The sequence below is a fragment of the Pituophis catenifer genome, unplaced genomic scaffold (genome assembly GCF_029215685.1).
Source record: "Pituophis catenifer annectens isolate HBS135680 unplaced genomic scaffold, rPitCat1.0.hap2 SCAF_12, whole genome shotgun sequence".
NCBI lineage: Eukaryota > Metazoa > Chordata > Lepidosauria > Squamata > Colubridae > Pituophis > Pituophis catenifer.
In genome coordinates, this window is record NW_027256892.1 from 11,600,304 (window position 1) to 11,623,544 (window position 23,241).

Genomic DNA, 23,241 nt, shown 5'->3' on the forward strand with positions numbered 1-23,241 from the left:
AAACAGAATCCTCCACTGTTTCCTGGGGGAAGACCTCCTGATCTCTAGCCAGTGCCACTTTTGAACAAGCAGAAAATCTTCCAAATGAATTGGAAGATATCTGGCTGCAGACAGATCCAAAGGATCCAAACTGCCAGAGATTCCCAAAGTTCATTCCTTCCCTCCTTCGTTTACTCCCCCTCCGTTCCTCCCTTCCCCTCCCTTCTCTGTTCAACTGAAGAAGCTTCTTGGATGAAAGTGAAACGTTTTCAAAGAAAACCCCAAGAAAGTCCTGTTGCCGTCCTCTTGGAAAAGCACTTTTATTTATTTATTGGTTCGATTTATATGCTGCCTTTCTTTGGAGACTCAGGGCGGCTTACAATGGGTTAAGCAATAGCCTTCATACTTTTGTATACACCTGCTTAGTAGGGCTTTCGCCCCCAACCCAAAGCAGTGTTCTTTTTTATACAAAGTCAGTTTATTGCCCCCACAATCCGGGTCCTCATTTTATCTACCTCGGAAGGATGGAAGGCTGAGTCAACCTTGAGCCTGGTGAGATTTGAACTTGCAGTAATTGCAGGCAGCTGGTGCTATTTAATAGCACTTTAGTCTGCTGCACCACCAAGGCTCTTTTGGGACAACCATGACCTGGATGACTGAAAATCTCCATAGACATTAGCGAGTCCCTTTTCAAGGCAATGCAGCGTAGCCCCGAAACTAAAACTCTCCTGCGGCTTATTAAAAGACGAGGTCTGGACTCAGGAAACGGGAATCACTTCGATGCAAACCCGCTTAAACCTCATGCATGCTCCCCACGCTTTATTTCATCTTTTATTTCCGAGTGGCGCCTTTGCCACCAAGCAAAGCGAAGGTAGAGCACGGGGCAAGCCTCCCAGTCCCGAACTAAGCTCGGACTACGCTTCCCAGCATACAAAGCGACGCGCCTGCGCTTTTTGTTCCTGTGGGCGTTACGAGTGGGGGAGGGAATGTTAGCAACAGAACCCAGATTGGAGGAAAAACGGCGGATTTAAAACCCGGGTTCGGTCCAGCTGTTCAGGAATGACACCTCCGTGGGTGCGTGACGAGGGGCAGAAAGGCAGCAGGGGGCTCTGGGGAGAACCGTGGGAAGAGCAACGGGGCTGGGAATGTGGGAACCTGTTGACACGTGTCTGCAGATGCGTGCAGGGGAGGAAGAGAGCCTGGGCAGCTGACAGGTGTGGCGAAAAGATTTAGGGGTAACAGTTAGTGAGTTGGGGGTTGTTGAGAGAGGGCAGAAAGAAAGCCCCTCTGGGACAGGAGGTCGTGGGGATGGTGTTTTTATTGGGGGGCGGATTCTGTCGTGATCAGATGGCTTTGTAGAAGAAACTATAAAAGGTGAGTCTTTTTCAAAAGAAATAATTGTGGACCTAGGGAAGGAAGTGGGAGTGAGTTGCAGGGAGGGTTCAAATCTCAGATTGACTTTTCTTCACCTGGAAAGCTGCTCCCACCAGTGACCAAGCTGGGCTACTAGCATTCATTCATTCCTTGCACCTTTGCTTCCCCTGCTAATCCCTTCTGGCCTTTTGTAACATCCATTTGCCTCCAGCTGTAATTTAGATGCATCACAACTCAACGGACATTCTGGCAACCTGGACAGGTTCCCCAAGCCAATTATGGAGTTCCCTCTTAGGATCTTCCAACCAGAGCAATTGGAAGTTCTGTCGGTGGGCGTGGAAAGCTGCAGCTGCTCGATTTTTGCAAAACACTCCCCCCCCCATGAGATAATGCATTTCCAAATTAGAATTTGGGATCCTGCTGTCTGTGGAGATTCTCAGTCATTCAGATCATCGATGTCTCAAAGGTGCTTTTTTCTTCAAAAGGCAACTGGACTGTATTTTCTGGGACGACGAAGAAGAAGAAAACATTTCGCTTCTCATCCAAGAAGCTTCATCAGTTCTAGGAGATGGAAGGATAGGTTTTGATAAGATAGTGGTGGGGATGGATGGAAGGATTCTGGTCATTAGCACTCTGAGCTGTTTGAGGCCCTCCGGGTCACCTGAATCAGGATGCAATTGGGGTCCTGCTTTGTCCCATACCATTGTGAAAAGGGCATGGAACCTGAGAGATTGGTGCGAGCGCTTGTTGGAAGGAATATGGAATATGCGATAATAATTGGAAAGAGATCTGGAACACATGCAGTTTTACAAAGCAGTAATTCTGGAATCACACCTTCCGTGATAAGGGAAAAAATGGGGTTGCTCAGTTTCAATTGATGCAGGCAGTTCTGTGCACTGTGTAGCTGAATTTCTTGTTCCTTTGCAGAAGGAAAAGTACCTTTGGGTTTTGAGAAATGATCGTGCTTTCCCTGGTGACTCTGATTTCATTGTTTCCATTAGGGGATGAACCAGTGCAGCATAAACAACTGCCAGCGTGAAACACAAACAATTACCTATCCAGTTTACAAAGCTGTGCATGTGAGTATACTGGTCACTAAATTCGTCTTTCCTCGTGCAGTACTCCTGCTGGCTACAATCATTGGGGTTATAGCTGACTGCAGGTGGAGGACATAAGTTTAGGAAACATTATTGGGAAATGCTCCCCCTAGCAGTGTCTAAACAGGCTTTACACTCCAATACGAGAACCAACTTGCGTTCAAGTTTCTCAGGATTTAACCACAGTTCACAGACGTGTACGTCTTTTCTTAAATCCAAATATTGTGCAAATGTGACACCGTTTCTCTTGCTCGAATGACAGTAAGAAATAGAATTGAGGGGTATTCCATAATCTTATTTCACTCATGCCAACCTCTAAAACATTAAAAAACTCAGATTAGGAATCAGTTACCAAATCTGAAACTGACTGTTTTGTTCAATGTAGCATTGTGGAAAGAAAGGAAATACAGCTTTTTTTGTCTGCATGTTTCTTTAAAAGAGGAAATTGTTCCACTTCCTTTCTCCAGGGTACAGATATTAGCTGCTAGGGACTTGAGCCAAACCGTTCCTATTACTTCACCCATATCTCCAGTTTTTAATCCTCCCTGACGGAAACATAATTTCATCAGGTTTATATTTTTGTTTATTATAAATGACCTTTTAATATGACAGTATGTATCTTTACACACAGTTTGGGCTTCCCTATATACAATCCCCCCTGCTAAAATTTTGAGGCTCCATGTTTGATTCTATGCTAGCTGAGGAATTCTGGGAGTTGAAGTCCACCCAGCTTAAAACTTCCAAGGCTGAGAAACATTTAGTTTGGTGGGTGAAGTCAGAAAATCAGGTTAATTGAGTAAACTGTAGTTGTGTTAACCTTGTATTAAGCACATTGGGTGATTATAGTAACAAACAGGTTAATCTGAGGAACAGATTATGTGTTCTTTGTGACTTTTTAGTTCTTACTAAAAATGTGCATTGACAGAAAAGGTTGGGATGTTACGTGGTCTGAAGCAGTGACATGAAATCACTTTGTGAGATACTGGCTTCGGAAAGGCCTTGCAGATAAGTTATGAAAAGGTTGCCCCTGGGTTCTTCACAATTTAGAGGAGAAGGAGAGGCAGAGCCTGGGGATGGAGTCAAGAGAGGAATCAGCCTGGAGTCCTTACATTCCCGCAAGCAGTTTAAATCCGATCCTTCTTGAATTCTATTAACTCTATTAGCACCAATTTCATGCTGAATGTTGGCTAGATTCTGGTATATAAGCATGAACAATAAATCAGCTTACTGGAATTTAATGTGTAGTCCTGATTCTTTGCGCCCGACAACATCCTGCTTTGCGCCTTAGAATCCTCATCACTCTCTGTTTCAGATTTCTGCATTGAAACAGAATGGACTGCTGCAGTCTCTATCAGCAACACCCAGTGATTTTAAGGAAACAGGTAAAGACCCAATTAATTTGATTTAATTTATTCAGTTTAGGCACTGCCCAACTCTAAACTAATTCTGCATGGTATAAATAAAAGCAAAAAAAAAAAAAGCAAAGTAGAAAATTAATAAAGGGTGTAAAAAGAAAAAGAATAAAGAAGAAGAAGAGAGGTTGAGTTTTGCTAAGAACATCCACACAACCAAATATATCCAACAAGAACCCCAACCATCCTAATACAAGGCCCAGGTTAAAGAGCCAGGTCTCAGTTGGGAGACTATTGACATTCAGCCCCATGAATATCAGGAGGAATTTTAGTTACTACTCCTTGGAATCTGTTGCATTTTGGATGATGTGAAATACTGAAGAGCAGGGACTTGCAAAACATTTCACTTTCAAAAGGACTTGTTCCAACCTTACTGGAAATAAGGTGGTGAATTCTGCATGTAAATCGTGCTTCAAACATCTTTTCAAGCTTGAAGCTGTTTTGTACTCTACTTCTAAGGAACTGTGGCAGGATCATATGCCTTTGAAGTCCCTGAGATGACAGTATTAGATCTCCCAGAAATTTAAGTAGCTTCATCTGCTTCTCATTTATAACTGTGTCTAGAGGCAGATGCTCCTTTAAATTCTGCATGAAAGTCAGTAAAGGTTGAATTGCGATTGGCTGATAGGCAGTTATGGTTTTTATGGTGTTCTTAAAAATGACATTAATTATAAACAGTTGTTTTAGGGCATAAAAATCTGTACACTACTAAAACTCTCATTGTCATGACCTTTAGCTAGGCAAAACAGCACATCATAAGGTCATAGGTTGACTCAGCCTTCCATCCTTCTGAGGTGGGTAAAATAGGGCCCAGATTGTTGGGGGCAATATGTTGACTCTGTAAACCGCTTAGAGAGGGCTGTAAAAGCACTATGAAGTGGTATATAAGTCGAAGTGCTATTGCTATTGCTATCTCAAATGGGCTAAGTTGCAGAATGTGCCCTAAATCTGGGACCCATGGCTCCTGAGGGAATGAAATTTGGGGAAGCCATGGCTGCTTCATTGCTACTGCTTGTTGCTATGCTGCTGTTGCGGTCATAAGATCTTCATTTTCAACTTTCTCTGACAGTTTCCAAGCCACTCTTACAATCCCTCACTCCTCCTACCCAGCAGTAGCCATTTACCTTCCTGCAGGGAAAGGTTTTCATAGTTAGTATTATTTCCACCTGTCAGTTTCAGATGCTTTCTATTTTAGAATCCACCTTTACAGTTTCCCATTTAGAAGAATAAAATGGAGCTGCTGTATAGTGCCTGGAACTGAATTGAATACTTTATTTGGCCAATTTGGTTAAACATACAAGGAATTTGTCAATGGTACAAAAGCAGATAATAATATTGCAGCCGCACTCGATCGGGTAACAGACATTAAGCAGCACTGAGCAAATTGAATGTTCAGCAGAGTGATGGCATGAGGGAAAAACTGCCTTTGTTTTGGCATGGAAAGCCCTATATCGCCATCCCAAGGGGAGGAGTTGAAACAGTTTATCTGCAGATCCCTCCAGGATGTGAGGGGTCTCTAGCTATTTTCTTAACTTTCCATTGATGTCTATACCTGTATGTTTGGTTGCTGTACCAAACCAGACAGTTATAGAAGTACACGTAACAGACTCAGTAATTCCTTTGTAACATCTAGACTTTTTCTTTAAAAGAAATGGAATTCATGCCTCTTAAATGAGCTTCTTTGGAAGTGATTCTGGAGCATGTAGTTCTGATGTGTCATCTTGTTTTCCCCTTGCTACAGATATTTCGGAGGAGGTACTACGAGTCCGTGAAGAATGGGACAACATAGCAAGCATCCATCCAGGAGGTATGAAAAATAAGTACTGTATCATTTTATTCCATATTGGGATCTGTTCTGGGTTGAGTTTTAATTGTGCTAGCCACCATAATGCTACCATTATGGATGTCCTCACATAATACAAAGCCCACCAGTTTGTCTAACTAACTTATTTTATTCTGATGTTGCTCAGTCTGGGAAGGGATGTAAGGTGGAGTAGACAAAGGATACTCAGCAAGGAAACCATCCCTAAACAAGGCAATAAGGATAATAAGGATTTAAAAAATGTAAACAAAGTTATGTTTTAAAAATGATGGTATAAAAAGGATGTGTGTGTTTAGGTGAATATATAGAGACAATTAAGGTTTCCCACTCAATACTTTATGTGTATTTTGAATTATGCAGGTAGTCCTCAACTTACAATCATTTGTTTAGCCACCATTCAAAATTACAGTGGCATTGAAAAAATTGATTTACGACGGATCCTCACACTTACAACCTGCGGTCACATGATCAAAATGCAGGCGCTTGGTAACAAGCATGTATTTACAATGGTTGCAGCCTTATGGGGTCACATGATCCCCATTTGTGACCTTTCCTGCCAGGTTCTGACATGCACTGTCAAAGGGCACTGCATGTTGGAAGCCAGATTTGCTTAACAACCATGTGATTCACTTAATAACTGCAGTGATTCACTTAACAACTGTGGAAAAAAAGCTCATAAAATTGGGCATCACTCACTGCTCAGCAATGGAAATTCTGATTCCAATTTTGTTCATAAACTGAGGATTACTTGTCTGTATCATGAACTCTTCCAGTTTGGAGAGACCCGTTTGGAAAATTCAAATACTGTAGTTTTAACTTAGTGGCTAATCTTTTCTCCCCTCAATACGTTAAGATGCTTAGTTCTTCTACTGGAAGGAACAGGGACGTCAGAATCAAATCCTCTTTCTTTCTTTGCTTGCAGGCATTGTGGAGAAACCTCTTGGCCCGATACCTTTGATCTCTTTCAATGAGGCACTGCAGTATTTCCAAACAGCAGACCTCTCTGACTGTAGGGTAGGTATGCACCATCTAGGATGGATGTAGCAGTCCTTCTCCTTAAATATTTTAGGGACCGAAGACAGTTGCTATGTGGTCCTTAGGGCAGCAGTGAATATGTCCATATGACTTGAAGTAGTTTCATAGTGTGTGGATGGAGTAGTCTACCTCAGGCAGGACCCAAAGTGACATAGTTTGTAGAAGTAGCTGCAAGTGTGAGACTAGGCCAAAGCCACCATACTTAAAAGTGCTGAAGACATGTAAGCAGAGTGGACAAAGCCAGGAAAAGTTCCCTCAGGGAACCAAGTCATTAAGGGAACAAAAGAACAAAAGTTGGGGCTGAGAACATGGCAAGCCCCGCCCCAAGTCTCACCAACAAAGGAGTTGGGCCTGCATGGGAAACCCTTCCCCACCAATTCTGGGGGACAAACAGAGGTCCTGAAGCCTGCCCAGCCTTCGGAGTCGTTTTTGGATCCCAGACTTGGCAGTTTCTGTCCCTCCAGCTAGTGCCTGGCAACCTAGTAGTGGACGCTGGGTAAGTGTCAATGAGTGTGTGTGTGTGTAAGAGCAAAAATATATCGATAAAAGTTTACTATTATTTTAAATGCACTGGGTCTCTGTGTATTGTAAAAAACTGTTTGTGCCTCAGTGTTCAGTTGATTTGGGATTGAGTATGGCAATTTTCTAGGCCTGTGAGTGTGTGAATGAGTGACCATAAACTGAACTTGAGAACACGCTTGGGTAACATAAGGCCCTTTCAGAGTCTGTCTATCTCTGATAGTAACACCTCTCAAAAGAAGCCCTACTTGTTCAGGGACAGTAGCAGTTCTTATTTATGGTTATTTATTAAACTTTATGCCGGCCGTCTCCCTTATCAGTGTCCCTGCCACTTGAGAAGGATGCTGTGGCGTTGCTTTTCTCCCTGCAGGAATAGGTTTCTCAGCACCTGCCTTTCTTCTACCTTTAACTTTTCCTTCTTCCAGAAAAAGATTCGGCCAACCATCCAAAGAAGAGGCCTGGCTGCCATGGCCCATTTCCTTTTTGGTCCTCCTCGTCTTCATCAGCAGCTGCAGAGCGAGAGAGACTTGGCTCTGGCCATTGCCCAGTGTGAGTATTGCTTCTGAAAATGAACGCAAGCATCTCCCCAATGGCTCTGCTTATTAATTAGCCAGCAACAGTTTCACAGCAACTTCCTTGCTGTCTCTCGTCAGGAGTTCAAGTTCAGGGGACACTGGAAAAGTTTGCCAAAACATTGCTGTCTGCTGTGGCTAACGCAGTGGTAGGGCCCTTGGGGTCCTTAAGTCTTGTCATCCCAATTTATTTCACTTTTCAGTACAGGTAGTCCTTGACTTACGACCACAACTGAGCCCAACATTTCTGTTGTTAAGGGCGACATTTATTAAGTGAGTTTTGCCCGATTTTATGACCTTTCTTGTCACAGTTGTTAAGTGAATCACTGCAGTTGGTAAATTAGTAACCCGGTTGTTAAATGAATCTGGCTTCCTCATTGACTTGGCTTGCCAGTAGGTCACAAAAGGGGATCACATGACCTTGGGACACAGCAACAGTCATAAGTATCTTGCCAAGCTTCTGAATTTTGATCACGTGATCATGGGGCTGCTGCAAAGGTCGTAACTGTGAAAAACAGTCAAAAGCTACCTTTTTCAGTGCTGTTGTAATTGTGAATGGTCACTAAATGAAGTGTTGTAAGTTGAGGACTGCCTTTATTGTATAGCTTTATGGATTTGTTTCATTGCATTCTATCTGTGTTAGAGGATTACTTTTAATGAAAAATAGAATAAAATTTTTAAATGAATAAAATCAATGGTTGCTTTGTCTGTTTCTGCAAAGGCCGAGAAAGTGGTATTGATCTAATTTTATTACAGCTAACTCAGCATGGTCTGTTTTAACTGTCAGAAGGTCATCATAGAGTTTAGGCAGACTCTCTGTGCTCTCTGAGATCTTTAAGCAGAGAGGCTGGATGTCTTATTTGGGCCTTAGGAAGCACAAAGTAAATGGAGCCAATATTGAATGTAGCTCAGGGTTGAACTGTGGAGTCCTTGGTGCTCTCTCAGCTTGGTGGTTTTCTTGCAGAGGTTTCTTTACCCAACTAGGTAACATCACCAGTGGTCTGAAGATGTTACCTGGTTCGGTAATGAAATGCCTGCAAGAAAACAACTAAGCTCAGAGAGTATCAAGGACCCCATAGGATAGGATAGGATAGGATAGGATAGGGTAGGGTAGGGTAGGGTAGGGTAGGGTAGGGTAGGGTAGGGTAGGGTAGGGTAGGATAGGATAGGATAGGATAGGATAGGATAGGATAGGATAGGATAGGATAGGATAGGATAGGATAGGATTCTTTATTGGTCAAGTGTGATTGGACACACAAGGAATTTGTCTCTGGTGCTTAGGCTCTCAGTGTACATAGAAACAACAAACTGATAGGTTGACTGTCTTGTTCTCACTTACGTAGAGGACCTAATGGGCCTTTTCCTGTACAGGTGGTTTGGATAATAATGAAAAAGTGCACATGAGGATCTTGCAAACTGTTTACAAGAAACTAACTGGCTCCCGGTTTGATTGTGCCCGTTATGGAGCCCACTGGGAAGATCTTGGATTTCAAGGTATGCCGAGTGTAGAACAAGAGTCTTTGCATGAGCACATATATCCAGGGGGAGCCTTGTTTCACTGTCATTCATGGACTTTGGAATGAAGAATGCCCCTGTTGGCCATTTGAAGTTATCTGTGCTTTTTTCTTGTGCACCAACATCACAACATTGATTTCTTCCCCTTCAGCACATAGTTTTCAAGAGGGCCAGTGCAAGTGGTCGCCAGAACATTTGTAGGAGTGTGAGGGAATGCAGATTTGCTGATTTCCTCTCTTACTCCTCCAAATGGCACTGTTTGAATTTCCCCACTGGGTAGGTAGGCAAGTTTTGCAACTTCCTTATTTCCTACCTACCAATCTACCTACCTGAACAAAAACCTGTAAGCTAAACACAACCCCCAAATCATCCCATACATACATGCAAGCTGTCTTCTTACAGCACACTAACTCTTGACCTCTGATAGCTTTAGAACAGGGCTGTCAAACTCCCGGCCCTCAGGCCCGATGTGTCACGCGCTGGCCACATCCACTCTGGGTTTAGCGAAGGGGTAAAAAGTCCTGATAACGTCACGTGATGCCGACATGACAACGTGCATTTGACACCCCTGCTATAAAATAATTAATAGGCAATTTCTGCAGCTGGGTCTAGTTTTTGCAGCTGTATTTCATTACCAACTAATGAGCATGGAATTTTCATCATACAACTTTAATTCCAGCATTGCCTCAAGTGTCTGAGCAATTTACTGTCTGGAAGTTTACTTAATACATACAAGACCATTTCTTGGTGTGACAGCCTCTGTGTATCTTCTACCCTTAAGGAATGGATCCCAGCACAGACCTACGTGGAGCAGGGCTGCTAGGATTGATGCAAACACTTTATTTTGTGATGGATTCCCGGATATTACCTGTAGCTCGAGAAATTTTTAAGCTGTCTCATCATGAGGTTCAGGTATGTTTCCTCATTTTTCTCTGCTCTGTGTTCAGATTTTCCTTTTAAAAAGCGGTTGTTATGTACATATTGAAAACAAAACCTTTCAGGCTGATCATTTAAAGCAATGTTTTTCAAACTTGGCAAGTTGAAGCTGGATGGAATTCTGGGAATTGAAATCCACCCAGCTTAAACTTGCCAAGTTCGATAAACACTGATTTGAAACATGCTAGCTGTTTTTTATCTTTAGTAAAGCCAAAGGAATTGAGTTTTGAGTCTGTTATAGGCAGGGCACTTTTAAAAATGTAGCTTTTGTTTCTTTTCCAGAATTTTCCTTTCTGTGTGATGTCTATCAATATTACCCGTATTGTCATTCAAGTTTTAAGGGAAGAACGCCTTTCCAGGTGAGCTCATCATGGGTTTTGGGTGTCTGCAGAGGAGTTGATGGGACATATGTTGATGTCATCATGCCCGTGCTGTGACTTGGCATTCCTGTGCATACATGTATGTAATCAAGAGTTTTTAAATCTGAGCCACTTTATTTAATTATTTTAAATTTTATACTGTTGTTTTGTCTGTGTTTTTAAATAGGCTGTACACCGCCCTGAGTCCTTCGGGAGAAGGGCGGTATAGAAATAAAATTATTATTATATTATTGTTATTGTTATTATTATTATTATTATTATTATTATTATTATTATTATTATTATTATTATTATTATTATTATTATTATTTAGTGAGATTCACAGCCTTTGAGGCTGGTTAATAGCTCAGCAGCTCGAGTCCTAACCAAGGACCTAGGAACTGTTAAGGTATCGTCGGAGGATGTAAGCTGTTCCGAGTAAGGTGGTTTTTTGTAGAGTCAAAATGTTCAAGTCCGGCAAATTTAGAATTTCTAAATAGCGGGGTAGCCCTTTGGGTATTGCTCCGAGGGCTCCAATTACAATCGGGACAACACACAATTTCTTTTTCCACAGTCACTCAACTTCAATTTGTAAGTCCCGGTACTTTGTGATTTTTTCTTGCTGCTTATCTTCAATTCGTGCATCACCAGGTATTGCAATGTCAATGAACCATACTTTTTTCTTTTCAACTATTGTTATGTCAGGTGTGTTGTGGACCAAGTGCCTGTCAGTCTGAATCCTAAAGTCCCACAAGATCTTGAGTTTCTCATTCTCTAAAACTTTCTCAACCTGATGTTCCCAGTGGTTTTTGCTGTACTCAAATCCAAACTTCTGGCACAATTTCCAGTGAATGATTTTAGCAACACGGTCATGGCGTTGTAGGTAGTCAGTTTGTGAAATTTTGCTGCACCCACTGATCAGGTGGTCAACTGTCTCCTCTTTTTCATTGCAGAGGCGGCATTTGCTGTTGGTGGTAACATGTTGAATTTTTGCCTTCATACAGTTTGTGGCTAGGGCTTGTTCTTGAACTGCCAAAATAAAGCTTTCTGTTTCTTTTTTCAGTACTCCTGATCTTAACCAGTTCCAAGTTAGGATCAGGAGTACTGAAAAAAAAAAGAAAAAAAAAGAAACAGAAAGCTTTATTTTGGCAGCTCAAGAACAAGCCCTAGCCACAAACTGTATGAAGGCAAAAATTCAACATGTTGTTGTTGTTGTTGTTGTTGTTGTTGTTATTATTATTATTATTATTATTATTATTATTATTATTATTATTATTATTATTATTAAACATCAGACATTATATCAGCACCATGCATGGCACTGTCATGGATCTCTCTGTGCCTTTGTGAGCTTTCAGTGCATTGATCCATCAGCTAAGTTGTTAAAATACAGGTAGTTCTCAAATTACGACCACAATTGAGCCTGAAATTTATGTTACTAAGTAAAACATTTGTTAAATGAGTTTGCCCCATTTTTACAACCTTTCTTGCCACAGTTGTTAAGTGAATCATTGCATTTGTTAAGTTAGTAACATGGTTGTTAAGTGAAACTGGCTTCCCCATTGCCTTTGCCTGTGAGAAGGTCACAAAAGGGGATCACATGACCCCTTGGACACTGCAGCGGTCATAAATATGAACCAGTTGTCAAACATCTGAATTTTGATCATGTGACCATAGGGATGCTGCAACAGTCATAAGTGTGAAAAACAGTCATAAGTCACTTTTTTCAGCACTGTTGTAACTTTGAACCGTCATTAAACGAACTGTTGTAAGTCAAGGACTACCTGTAAGCGGAATTTTCACTGGTGTAATTTCAAATTAGGAACAGGATATTAGTTTTGAAAGCCGTTTCCTTTTTCACATGTTGCTGTAAAGGTATAATGTTTAATGTGGATTTTTCCTCTGGCAATGGATGATGGCTTCTTTGTTTTAAGCTTTCCTGTCATTTTCAATGCCATCTTCAAATGAGTCTCTTTTCTAAGAGGTGGAGATTTATTTTAACTTATTTAATTTATTATCAGTAAAAAGATTCTTAAACCAGCTCACAGCCCAAAGGAAAGCAAAATTATCTCTTATCATTTGTTTAAAGTAGAAGTACATCCTTTAAGTCTTCCTGCACTTAAAAATAAGCCTGTGCCTATGTATTTTCCACATACAGTGAAACAAATGTGAATTCTTATGTAGCCAAACAGCGCCATCTATGGGCAGTAGGCCTGAAGGGAAGTTCTAAAGGTTTGCTAAAGTATATTTCCGAAAAAGAGAGAAGAACCCAAACAGCTCAAGGAAGATTAAGCCTTTGGAGTATGTTCTACTGATAGGGCGGTGGTGGTAGATGTAAATATTTTGTAATGTGTCTTTTTCAGAGAATGCAATCGAAGGCAGCAGGTCATTGCAGTGCTCAACGATTTGTACGTGGCTGTATTTTTACGGCTTTTCAACATCTGGAAAACACAGCAAAAGACCATTTTTGATTCTGGTTTTGTTCTAAAAGGTGGGTTACTCTGGTTTTGTTCTGAACATCGACAGAATTAACATGATGTACTCTTTATATTAATGCATTCCTCCATGGAAAGCTTCAGCAATACGGTTTCCACTCCCACTGGACACAGGCTTTTCTTGCAGTAGGCAGACAATCATAGATATGAAAATGACCCTCCAAGAATCCTAACACAAGGGTTGGGGTAAACAGTGGGTTTGTTTACTAATCGCAGTGTTCGCTTAACAACCGCTGCAAAAAGATGTCACGTGAATTGGAACAAATGAGAAGGATAAAGGGAAGCAATTTTTATTTCATTCCTAGATTCTACTCCAGACACTCCATTGGACAATACTGTCAAAACTAAGATTGACAGGAGGCACCACAGCACCTTCCAAACCAGAAGTGGAAAACAAAAGAAGTGCCTTATCTTAATATATATAACCTTTCTCCACATTTTTCTGAACTAAGCCCAGTTGTTGTAATTAAGCCCTTTCTTCATTGTTATCATAGGGTTGAAGACTTTGTAGGTCTTCTAGATAAACCCCCACACCTAGGACAGCGATCTTGAGACCATGATTTTTCTCTCTGGACGGTGGATAAATGATCGTGGGGAGGGGACTTTATCGACCCTCTGTCATGGACTGATCATTCCCTCCTTAGGCTTGACTTTCCCACTGCCATCCCCCGTTGCAGGGGTGCGGAACCGGTAAGATGGTTCCGCCCCAGGCGCCTGATGGAACCCAAAAGGTTCCTGATGGAGCTTGGGTCATTTCCTGCCTCCTTAGCTCACGATTCATCGAGGCCCTTGTCGCAGCCTGGGAACAGGCTGCGGTGGGGGACCTGGATCGAATCGCGCCTTTGCGGCCTCTGATCCGACGCAGATCCTGGGCGGCTCCTTGGTTCACCGTGGAGCTCAGGGAAATGAAGCGTCGGAAAAGACGCCTGGAGGGTGGTTGGAGATCCTCCCGATCCGAGCCCGACTGAACACAACTAAGAACCCATATTAGGTCTTATCTTGTGGCGATGGAAGTGGCGAAACGTAACTATTTCCCCACTCTCATTGCATCTGCAGAAAACAGCCCAGCAGCCCTGTTTAGAGTGACCCGCTTCCTCCTTAATCAGGGAGCGAGGGAGGACCCCTTGCAGGGCCGTGCTGAGGATTTTGCACAGTTTCTGCAAGATAAAATCACTCAGATTCGGACCGGGTTGGACTCCGACTGGACAGAGTCCGTTGAGGTGACAGGGGCTAGTCTTGGTGGAAACATCTGGGTTGAGTTTGAGCCTGTTTTGTTGGATGACGTGGACAGGATTATGGGTAGGCTGGGGTCCTCCACGTGTTTATTGGACCCTTGTCCCTCCTGGCTAGTTTCGGCAGCCAGAGAGGTGACTGGAGACTGGATCCAAGCTGTTGTCAATGCTTCATTAAAGGAGGGGGTCTTCCCCGCTGCACTCAAAGAGGCGGTGGTTCGACCCCTCCTTAAGAAGCCTAACCTGGACCCTGACGTTCTTAACAACTACCGTCCAGTCTCCAACCTTCGCTTTTTAGCGAAGGTTGTTGAGTCCGTGGTGGCGCAGCAATTCCCTCAATTCCTGGAGGAAACTGACTACCTCGATCCTTACCAATCTGGTTTCAGGCGTGGTCACAGCACGGAAACGGTATTGGTCGCCCTAGTAAATGATCTCTGGCGGGCCAGGGATGGGGGTTGTTCCTCCATCCTGGTCCTTCTTGACCTCTCAGCGGCTTTCGATACCATCGACCATGGTATCCTGTTGCAGCGGCTCGGGGAGATGGGGTTAGGAGGCACTGTTTTACAGTGGTTCTCCTCCTATCTCTCTGGTGGTCTGCAGTTTGTTTGGGCGGGGGGTCAGGGATCCTCCCAGAGGCCTCTCACTTGTGGGGTGCCTCAGGGATCGGTTCTCTCCCCTCTGCTCTTTAACATCTACATGAAACCGCTGGGTGAGATCATTCGTGATTTTGGGGTGAGGTATCATCAATATGCTGATGATACCCAGCTTTACATCTCCACCCCTGACCACCCTAGGGATGCCCTTTCCGTGATGTCCCACTGCCTGGAAGCGGTGCGGGTTTGGATGGGGAGGAAGAGACTTAGACTCAAGCCTTCCAAGACTGAGTGGCTGTGGATGCCGGCATCCCGGGATCTGGAGGTTCCATCTTTAACGATCGGGGGAGAAACTCTTGCTCCCTCCGATAGGATCTGCAACTTGGATGTCCTCCTGGATTCTCGGCTGTCCTTAGAGGACCATCTGACGGCCGTAACCAGGGGGGCCTTCGCACAGGTGCGCCTTGTGCGCCGGTTGCGCCCTTTTCTAGACCGGGATGCCCTTGCCACGGTCACTCATGCCCTCATTACCTCTAGTTGGACTACTGTAACACCCTCTACATGGGGTTGCCCTTGGGATGCGTCCGGAGGCTCTAGCTAGTCCAAAACGCAGCCGTGCGGGTAGTTACGGGGGTGTCTAGATACTCCCGTGTAACACCTCTCCTGCGTGAGCTGCACTGGCTGCCAGTGGTGCTCCGGATACATTTCAAGGTGCTGGTGCTCACCTATAAAGCCCTTCATGGCTTAGGCCCGGGATACTTGCAGGACCATCTCCGGCCACTCTCCCACCGTCCTGTGCGCTCTCACAGAGTCGGCCTCCTCAGGGTGCCGTCGGCCAAACAATGTCGGCTGACGGCTTCCAGGAGGAGGGCGTTCTCTGTGGGAGCCCCGACCCTCTGGAATGGATTGCCCACTGAGCTCAGGACAGTCCCCGACCTTCTTTCCTTCCGTCGCGAGCTGAAGACGTGGCTCTTCCGCCAATTAAACTGGGGGATAAACATTTGGGGATACACTGCCATAATTTTAAACTGTTTTTAATAGGGTTGTTGATTTTAATTATTTCATTGTGATTTGTATTGGAATTTGTCGTTTTGTAAGCCACCTTGAGACCCTAGGGAGAAAGGCGGCATATAAATCACAATAATAAATAAATAAATAAATAAATCCTGGACCAGTGGTTGTCCAACCTTTGCTTGAAAACAATAATCTCAGACTCAGAAATTCATAGCGCTTGGCCTTGTGGCTAAGATTAATTGGATTACAAGCTCATATATCAGAAGGATGCTAAATTGGAAAGAGCTATACAGCAGTAGCTTTTCTTGCAAACCAGAAGTTTGTACACATAGTCCTCAACTTAACAACTATTTTGCTTAGTGACTGAAGTTACAACAACACTGAAAAAAGTGACATGACTGTTTTTCATACTTATGACTGTTGCAGCATCCTGGAGTTACATGATCACCATTTGTGATCACCAGCTGGTTTCTGACAAGCAAAGTCACTGGGGGAAGCTAGATTTGCTTAACAACTGCATGGTTCACTTAACAACTGCAACGATTTGCTTAACAGCTGGCAAAAAACAACCGGAATGGAAATTTTGGGCTCCATTGTGCTCATAAGTCATGAGTACCATGTGTACTCATTCTATGCTGGATGTTGAGATTTTTTAAAGCATACTCATATTGCCAGTGGTGGGATTCTGCCAGTTCTAGGGGGTTCGGTCGAACCCTTTGTTAAATTGCTGGCTCGCCCCGCCCCTTGCCCCGCCCCTCCGCACCACTATTTATTGCCAATAAATAGTGGTGGGCGAGGGGCAGGCGAGCCAGCAATTTAACAAAGGGTTCAGTGTTTTTTTGTAATTTTATTGGCCCGCGGAGCTTCAGCATAGGCTAATTAGCCCTTGCTTAGATCGGGTCCCGACTCTCAGCTGATTTGCTCTCAGCTGTTTTGCTCAGGGCTCTGCTGCTTGCTTGCAAAAAGTGCTGATTTTTTTCCCCCTAGCTATGCTGAAAAACGAAACAGAAAGTAAAGCAGGCTGTTGGCTTTGCTGTTGTTGCAACGTTGGAGAATTAGGCAGGCAGATTTCTTTTCTTTTTCCTCACCAAAAAAGGTAGGTGCAAACAATGGGAAATTTAGGGCAAAAGAGGAGAGTTCAAGATTTTAAAACACAAAAGAAAAAAGCTCTATTTAACTAGGGAATTGTAATAATTGAGATACTATTAATTGTATATTGTGTTGAAAGCAGAAATGGTTAAGTTGTGGTTTGGAGGAATATATGGGGGAAATTATTTGGTTTATTATTATTGGTAAATATAATTAATTGATTTGTAAGAAATTGGATTGCATGGAAATAATTGGAATATTCATGTTCATATTGATTAATATACAAAAAAGGTAGTTATATAACTAATTGAGTTATATTAAAATGTTGAATTTATATTAAAAAACTGTAATATTACATAATTAACCAATGTGAGGATGGATATAAAAATAGATGACAATGGGAAGGGGTATAATATAGAATAGAAGGGAAAAATTGAATTTAATTAAGATTAGAGATGAAGATGAAGGGTAATATTGGTTTTTTACAAAAATAGAGGAGGAATAAATATGGCAAAAAGGAAATATAGAAATTGTAAATTTAATTGAAATGACTAAACACTGTTTAAATTTGTGAACCGGCCAAATACTCTGTTCAAAGAAAATACATTGTATGTTTGTATGTGTGTTTCTAATTATTGTTATTTATTCATATTTGTTCTCTTTTATTCTTTAAAGTTTAACAATTCATTCTTTATCTTAATATCTTTATATTTGTTTGGGGTTGGCTTTCTTCCCTTTCATCTTTTTTATTGTACAGCAATCTTTCTCCTCAAACCTACCATCTCTCTCTTTTCTTTCCTTCTTACTTTCTCTTCCTCCCCCTCTTCTTCTCCTCCCTACTTCCTCTTCCTTTCTCCTTCTCCTCCTCTCTTCCTCCCTCTCTTACCCTCACTCCTACTCTAATTTCCCTTCCCTTCCTTCATCCCTCTCTATTGCTGTATCCTTTTATGCATATGGACTACTCAGAGGGCTGAAAAAATTATTTCTGACTGGTCCTCGCACTTTTGACCAGTCCTCGAACTTACGACTGTCCTCACATTTTATGTTTTTACCCTATCTTGTCACCATGGTGAAGAGAAGCAGTTGTGAAATGAGTGACACGGTTGTTAAGAATGCTGCACGGGCATAAATGTGAGGCCCACAGGTCACATGACCAGCTAGCCACGCCCACTCGGTCACATGACCAGCTAGCCATGCCCACCCGGTCACATGACCACCAAGTCACACCCCCAACTAAGCCACGCCCACAGAACCGGTTGTTAAAAAAATTGAATCCCACCACTGCATATTGCATATAATTTTCCTGGTTTTTCTTTTTCTTTCTGCTATGTCTAGAATTGGAAGCCTTTGCCAAAAAAAACTCAAAGCAGCTGCTAAGACACATGGAGACATTCATGAACGGAAGCTCTGCAGCAGGAGGGGATGATAGTTTTCAGGCTCCTGCTTTCAGCTTGGATGTTCTCGGTCCCAACTTAAGCTCTGGTATCGTTGACAGTGAGGAGCTGAATTTTGCTAGGATTGATGACCTGGTGGCTGAGAGAGCACAAGACAGCTGATCTGGATCCAGAACTGTGTGAAAATCCTGGTATGGGATCAATCAGCGAAGATGGTTGCTTTACAGCCTATAGGAAGGCTCAGAGGAGGGCTGACACTCTTGAAACGCTACTAAAATAGAGATACAGGACTTTGGTTGTAGGGCAGAGCAGCTGTCACAAGATACAATGAGAGCTCTCGGGGTGGAGCCTGGGAATAAGAGCAGCCAGCTTCATCCAAGCATTCGTTGAAGCAATCCAGCCAGGATCTGATTCTCCCAGTTAGTCGTATTAAAACTAATTTGTAGCAGGGAGTGTAAATCTGATATATGAAACAGCATTACACTCCCCTCCACCCCGCCATGTTCTTCCAATGTTCCAGCTAAGAAATATTAATGCGTTACGGATTGTGAAATCTGACCTCATGTCATTTTTTTTTTAAAAAATTGAGTTGCAGTACTTCCAGGCTTAGGGTCCCCCCCCCCCTTCAGTTATGCTTTTATCTTGACATATAAGAACCGAGTCTTCTATCAGTTGGGAGGCATTTATTTCCAGATGGTTTATTCCTGACACTTTATCAATCCACAGGACGTGCGTTTTGCTTGAAACAAGATAAACAAACACATGCTACTAGGTTGTACTGAAATTGAGACACCCGCATTGAAAGCTGTTGAAAATGATAAAGAGACCACCAGCCATGACACCGTAGCTGTTTTCCTTTTATGAATGATTATCTAGCACTTTACATCAATGAGGCAAATCAGGTTTTTTTAAGCCTCCGGCTGTGTGTTAAAACCAAGGTTATTTTATTCCCATTTTTCTACTTCTCTGGGTTTTGGGGTGGCCTCAGGGTTTGATAATCGGCAAGAGGGATAGATTTACTGCATGTGAAGTTTTCAAACGTGTCTCATAAAGCGACAAAAGTTACTGCACAATAAGTCTTTAAATAGTCATTTCTCTAGTTCCAGGAAACTCATTTCAGCTATGCAGAATTCACACAGATGTCTTGTTCAGTGTACCAACCGTGATGTAAAATTCGAGCTTTATGGACAGTGTTTTTTCCCCCTCCCATTAAACTTATTATTGTCTTCAATCCCAGGCTGCGTGTCTGTTCTGTTAATCTCAAATTAGCTGCTAAAATTAATACTTTTGAATTGAAGTATCTCCAGGCTACAAAAAAAAAAAAAAGTGTTGAGACTCTGGAAAGATTGCAGAGAAGAGCAGCGACTATGATAAGAGGTCCTGGAGACTAAACTATATGATGAACAGTTAAAGGAACAAGGTATGTCTTCCATAACAAAGAGGGTGACATGATAACTGTCTTCTGGTACTTGAGGGGCTGTCACAGAGATGAGGGAGTTGACTTATTCTCCAAAGCACTGGAGGGCAGGACAAGAAGCAACTGGTAGAACTACTTGAAACTAAGGAGACATTTCCTGACAGAACAATTGATCACTGGAACAGCTTGACACCTGGAGTTGTGGGAGCTCCATCTCTGGAGGTTTTAATCAAAAGATTGGAGATTCATTTGTCTGGGATAGCAATAGCAATAGCACTGAAACGTTTACACCGCTTTACAGTGCTTTACAGCCCTCTCTAAGCAGTTTACAGAGTCAACCTATTGCCCCCAACAATCTGGGTCCTCATTTTACCCACCTGAGGCTGAGTCAACCTTAGGGATGATATAAGGACTCCTGCTTTGGGTAGGGTGTTGGACCAGAAGGCCTCCAAGGTCCCTTCCAGCAATGTCTGTCTGTCTTATTTATTTTATTTTATTATTTTATTTTATTTGCTCCCCATCTGTAACCCAAGGTGACTATGGTTCTAATTTGTTTTTAACATAAAGATAGGCGCATTAGACAGTAGGTAAATCACAGTGCAAATACTACAGAATATGACTGAATTGTTATCCAATGCTTTGATTAAAGAATAGGGATGCTATAAGTAAAATGAGCTGCTATCCCCAGTGGAGCCCCATTGAATTCAAAGGTGCATCCTTTTGATCAATTATACTTATGAATACAGGTAGTCCTCAATTTATAACAGTTCATTTAGTGATTGGAGTTACAACAGCACTGAAAAAAGTGACTTATGACCATTTTTCACACTTAACGACCGTTGGAGCATCCCCATGCTCATGTGATTTTCATTCAGATGCTTGACAACTGACTCACATTTATGATGGTTCCAGAATCATGTGCCCCAGAGTTTGCGACCTGAAAAGCAAAATCTGGGGAAACCAGATTCACTTAACAACCATGTTATTAATTTAACAACTGCGGTGATTCACTTAACAAATGTGGCAAAGAAAGTCGTAAAATGGGTCAAAACTGACTTAATTTCTCACTTAATAACATAAATTTTGGGCACAATTGTAAGTTGAGGACTACCTGTATTTACTTGGGAGAAATACAGTAAAACCCATCTATGTATAATATGAGCAAGATTGTGATAGAAATCTCAGTACAGTACTGCCTGCCATTCTGGTTTACCTTCGAGTAAACAATTTAGCATTTCCAGAGGCCTTACATAGCCTTGAGGCAATAAATGGAGGCTTTCTTTTTTACTTTTAAGGCTGATAGTTGTGTTCACAGGAAGACTCTGTAACCCTTTGGATCACTGTTCATGATGACTGATACATACCTCCAAAGCTTCAGATCACCACGTCATAATAAAGCAAAGTCAGTTTGGGCATCCATTCCTGACAGCCAGGATGAAAGTGGGATTAATATGTGGTGACAATAACATGTCCTTGAAATAACACTTGTCAGATGGATTGTTGTACCTGTCAGGCAAGATGAAATGCTCTGAAATATCAGAACGGCTCATCATGGTTCCTGATGGAGGCTAATCCATTTTACAAAGAAATTGCCAATAGGACGCCTTGCCTATTTGCACACAAACATCTGTGCCTGTGAAATTATAGCTGCTTCTGTGTCTTTGGCAATTTCTTTTCCAATATCTTCAAGTCCATCCCTTCAGTACTGCTGCTGAAACAGGCATGTATGTGCAGGTAATCCTCGATTTATAACCATTCGTTTAGTGACCGAAAATACAATGGCACTGAAAACTTACAACTTGGGCCTCACGCTTAGGATCAACATGCATCCAAATCTGAGCGCTTGGTAACCGGCATGTATTTACGATGGTTGCAGGATCATGAGGTCATGTGATCACCATTTGCGACCTCATTCGACCTCTGACAAGCAAAGTCCATGGGGGTAAGCCGGATTTGCTTAATGACAGCATGGTTCAGTGCAGTGATTTCCTTAACTGACAAAAAAGTTGGAAAATTGGGCATGATTTACATAACAACCATCTTGCTGAGCAACAGAAATTCTGGTCCCAATTGCCGTAAATTGAGGATTACCTGTATACTGCACATACTATATGCAGCTTGGGAAAAAAATGATCAATGACAGGACTCAGATGTTCCCTCAGATTTCTGTTTGTTCGTGCTGTCATCTTGTTCTTTCAAAAGAGTTCTTCACTCCCTTTCATGTTTACAATAATTCTTAGCGTAGGCTTATGCTTAATAGAAGAAACCAAACATAACCCACAACACAACTTTGCAGTTGTGAAATGTTCAGGCTTCTGAGTAACTATTTTATATTGCTCCACCTTGAATAGTTCTCTGGAGTGAATACTGTTTTTCAAATTCAGATTTCACTGTAGCTATCAATTGCAGGTGTTTTTGGTCTCTGCTGCCATTTATTTATCTTTAATAAATATTGTCTTTCAACCAAATGAAAGTCAAAGCATGGTGAGCCCAAAGTACCATCAAATCCAATAAGATGTCTACTACAATAAAAATGCAGTTGCACGATGGGGAAAGGTAATAGAATTGGACAGATGGTCCACAGGAGAAGATTTCACAAATGGGATGCTACACGGAAAATATGGTCTGTCTGTCTTTTCTTGGATGATGGAAACCCATGGAAGAGAGATTGAAAGACATCCATATTTAGGCAGACTTATATAGGAGTTCATGTATTTGGTTCGTTAAACTATGCATTTCTTCTTTGGCTTGAATTTCAAAGTAAGTCCTTTGAAGTCTCCATGACATCTTCAAAGGATATTGAGACTGGAACACTCACCCAATACTGTTAGGTTGGGTGAGTGTTCTGTGACCTGGTGAGACTGTGGGCCTGAATAACATTACAAAAATGCCACCAGTAAACTTGTTTTCAAACTGGTAAACCACAGAAACCTCTCTTTTGAGTGTCGGCACTCTTATTCCCCATTTGAGCCTGCTAAACACATCATAAATGAAGAGGAAGAAATGTGGGGTTCCTTGGACAAGCTTGATTTAGCAGAAAACAAGTGGTGACATAACACAAAGGGTGTTCTAGGAGAAGCAAGGAGAGGGGTTGAGTTGAGATGCTATTTTGAGAACATAACCTACAGTTGCATTTTATTTGATTAATTTGATTTTTTTGTTATCTTGGGCCTTTGGAAAACATCATGCAAACCAGTGAAACATTACAAATCAATCCTGGGCAGGGTGGAAGGGAAGATGTACTAGTTTGTGACAGCCCCAAATACGAATTTGGAAGCATCTTTTTAGAGCACCCAATTTTGTTCAAAGGCAGCAATGTTCATGAAGATCAGAGTAATCAGCCATTAAAAGTTCAAGTTTGAAATTCTAACTCTGTCTCTTGACTTT

General features: G+C 42.2%; 1 protein-coding gene across 3 annotated transcripts; it reads left to right on the top strand.

Annotated features, from left to right (window-relative positions):
* The first annotated feature begins 973 nt into the window (after positions 1–973).
* Positions 974–19,639, top strand: ELMOD3 (ELMO domain containing 3). 3 transcript variants are annotated; one of them, XM_070952276.1, is made up of 11 exons: positions 974–1,053; positions 2,355–2,432; positions 3,763–3,832; positions 5,604–5,669; positions 6,607–6,698; positions 7,664–7,787; positions 9,182–9,304; positions 10,107–10,237; positions 10,544–10,620; positions 12,984–13,111; positions 18,379–19,639. In XM_070952276.1, the coding sequence occupies exons 1-11, from the start codon at positions 1,039–1,041 to the stop codon at positions 18,597–18,599; spliced, it is 1,125 nt and encodes a 374-aa protein (XP_070808377.1). In that variant the 5' UTR covers positions 974–1,038; the 3' UTR covers positions 18,600–19,639. The 3 variants fall into 3 exon arrangements, with proteins under 3 accessions (XP_070808377.1, XP_070808379.1, XP_070808378.1); XM_070952277.1 differs by lacking the exon at positions 974–1,053 and adding an exon at positions 1,175–1,353; XM_070952278.1 differs by lacking the exons at positions 6,607–6,698; positions 7,664–7,787.
* The last annotated feature ends 3,602 nt before the right edge of the window (positions 19,640–23,241 follow it).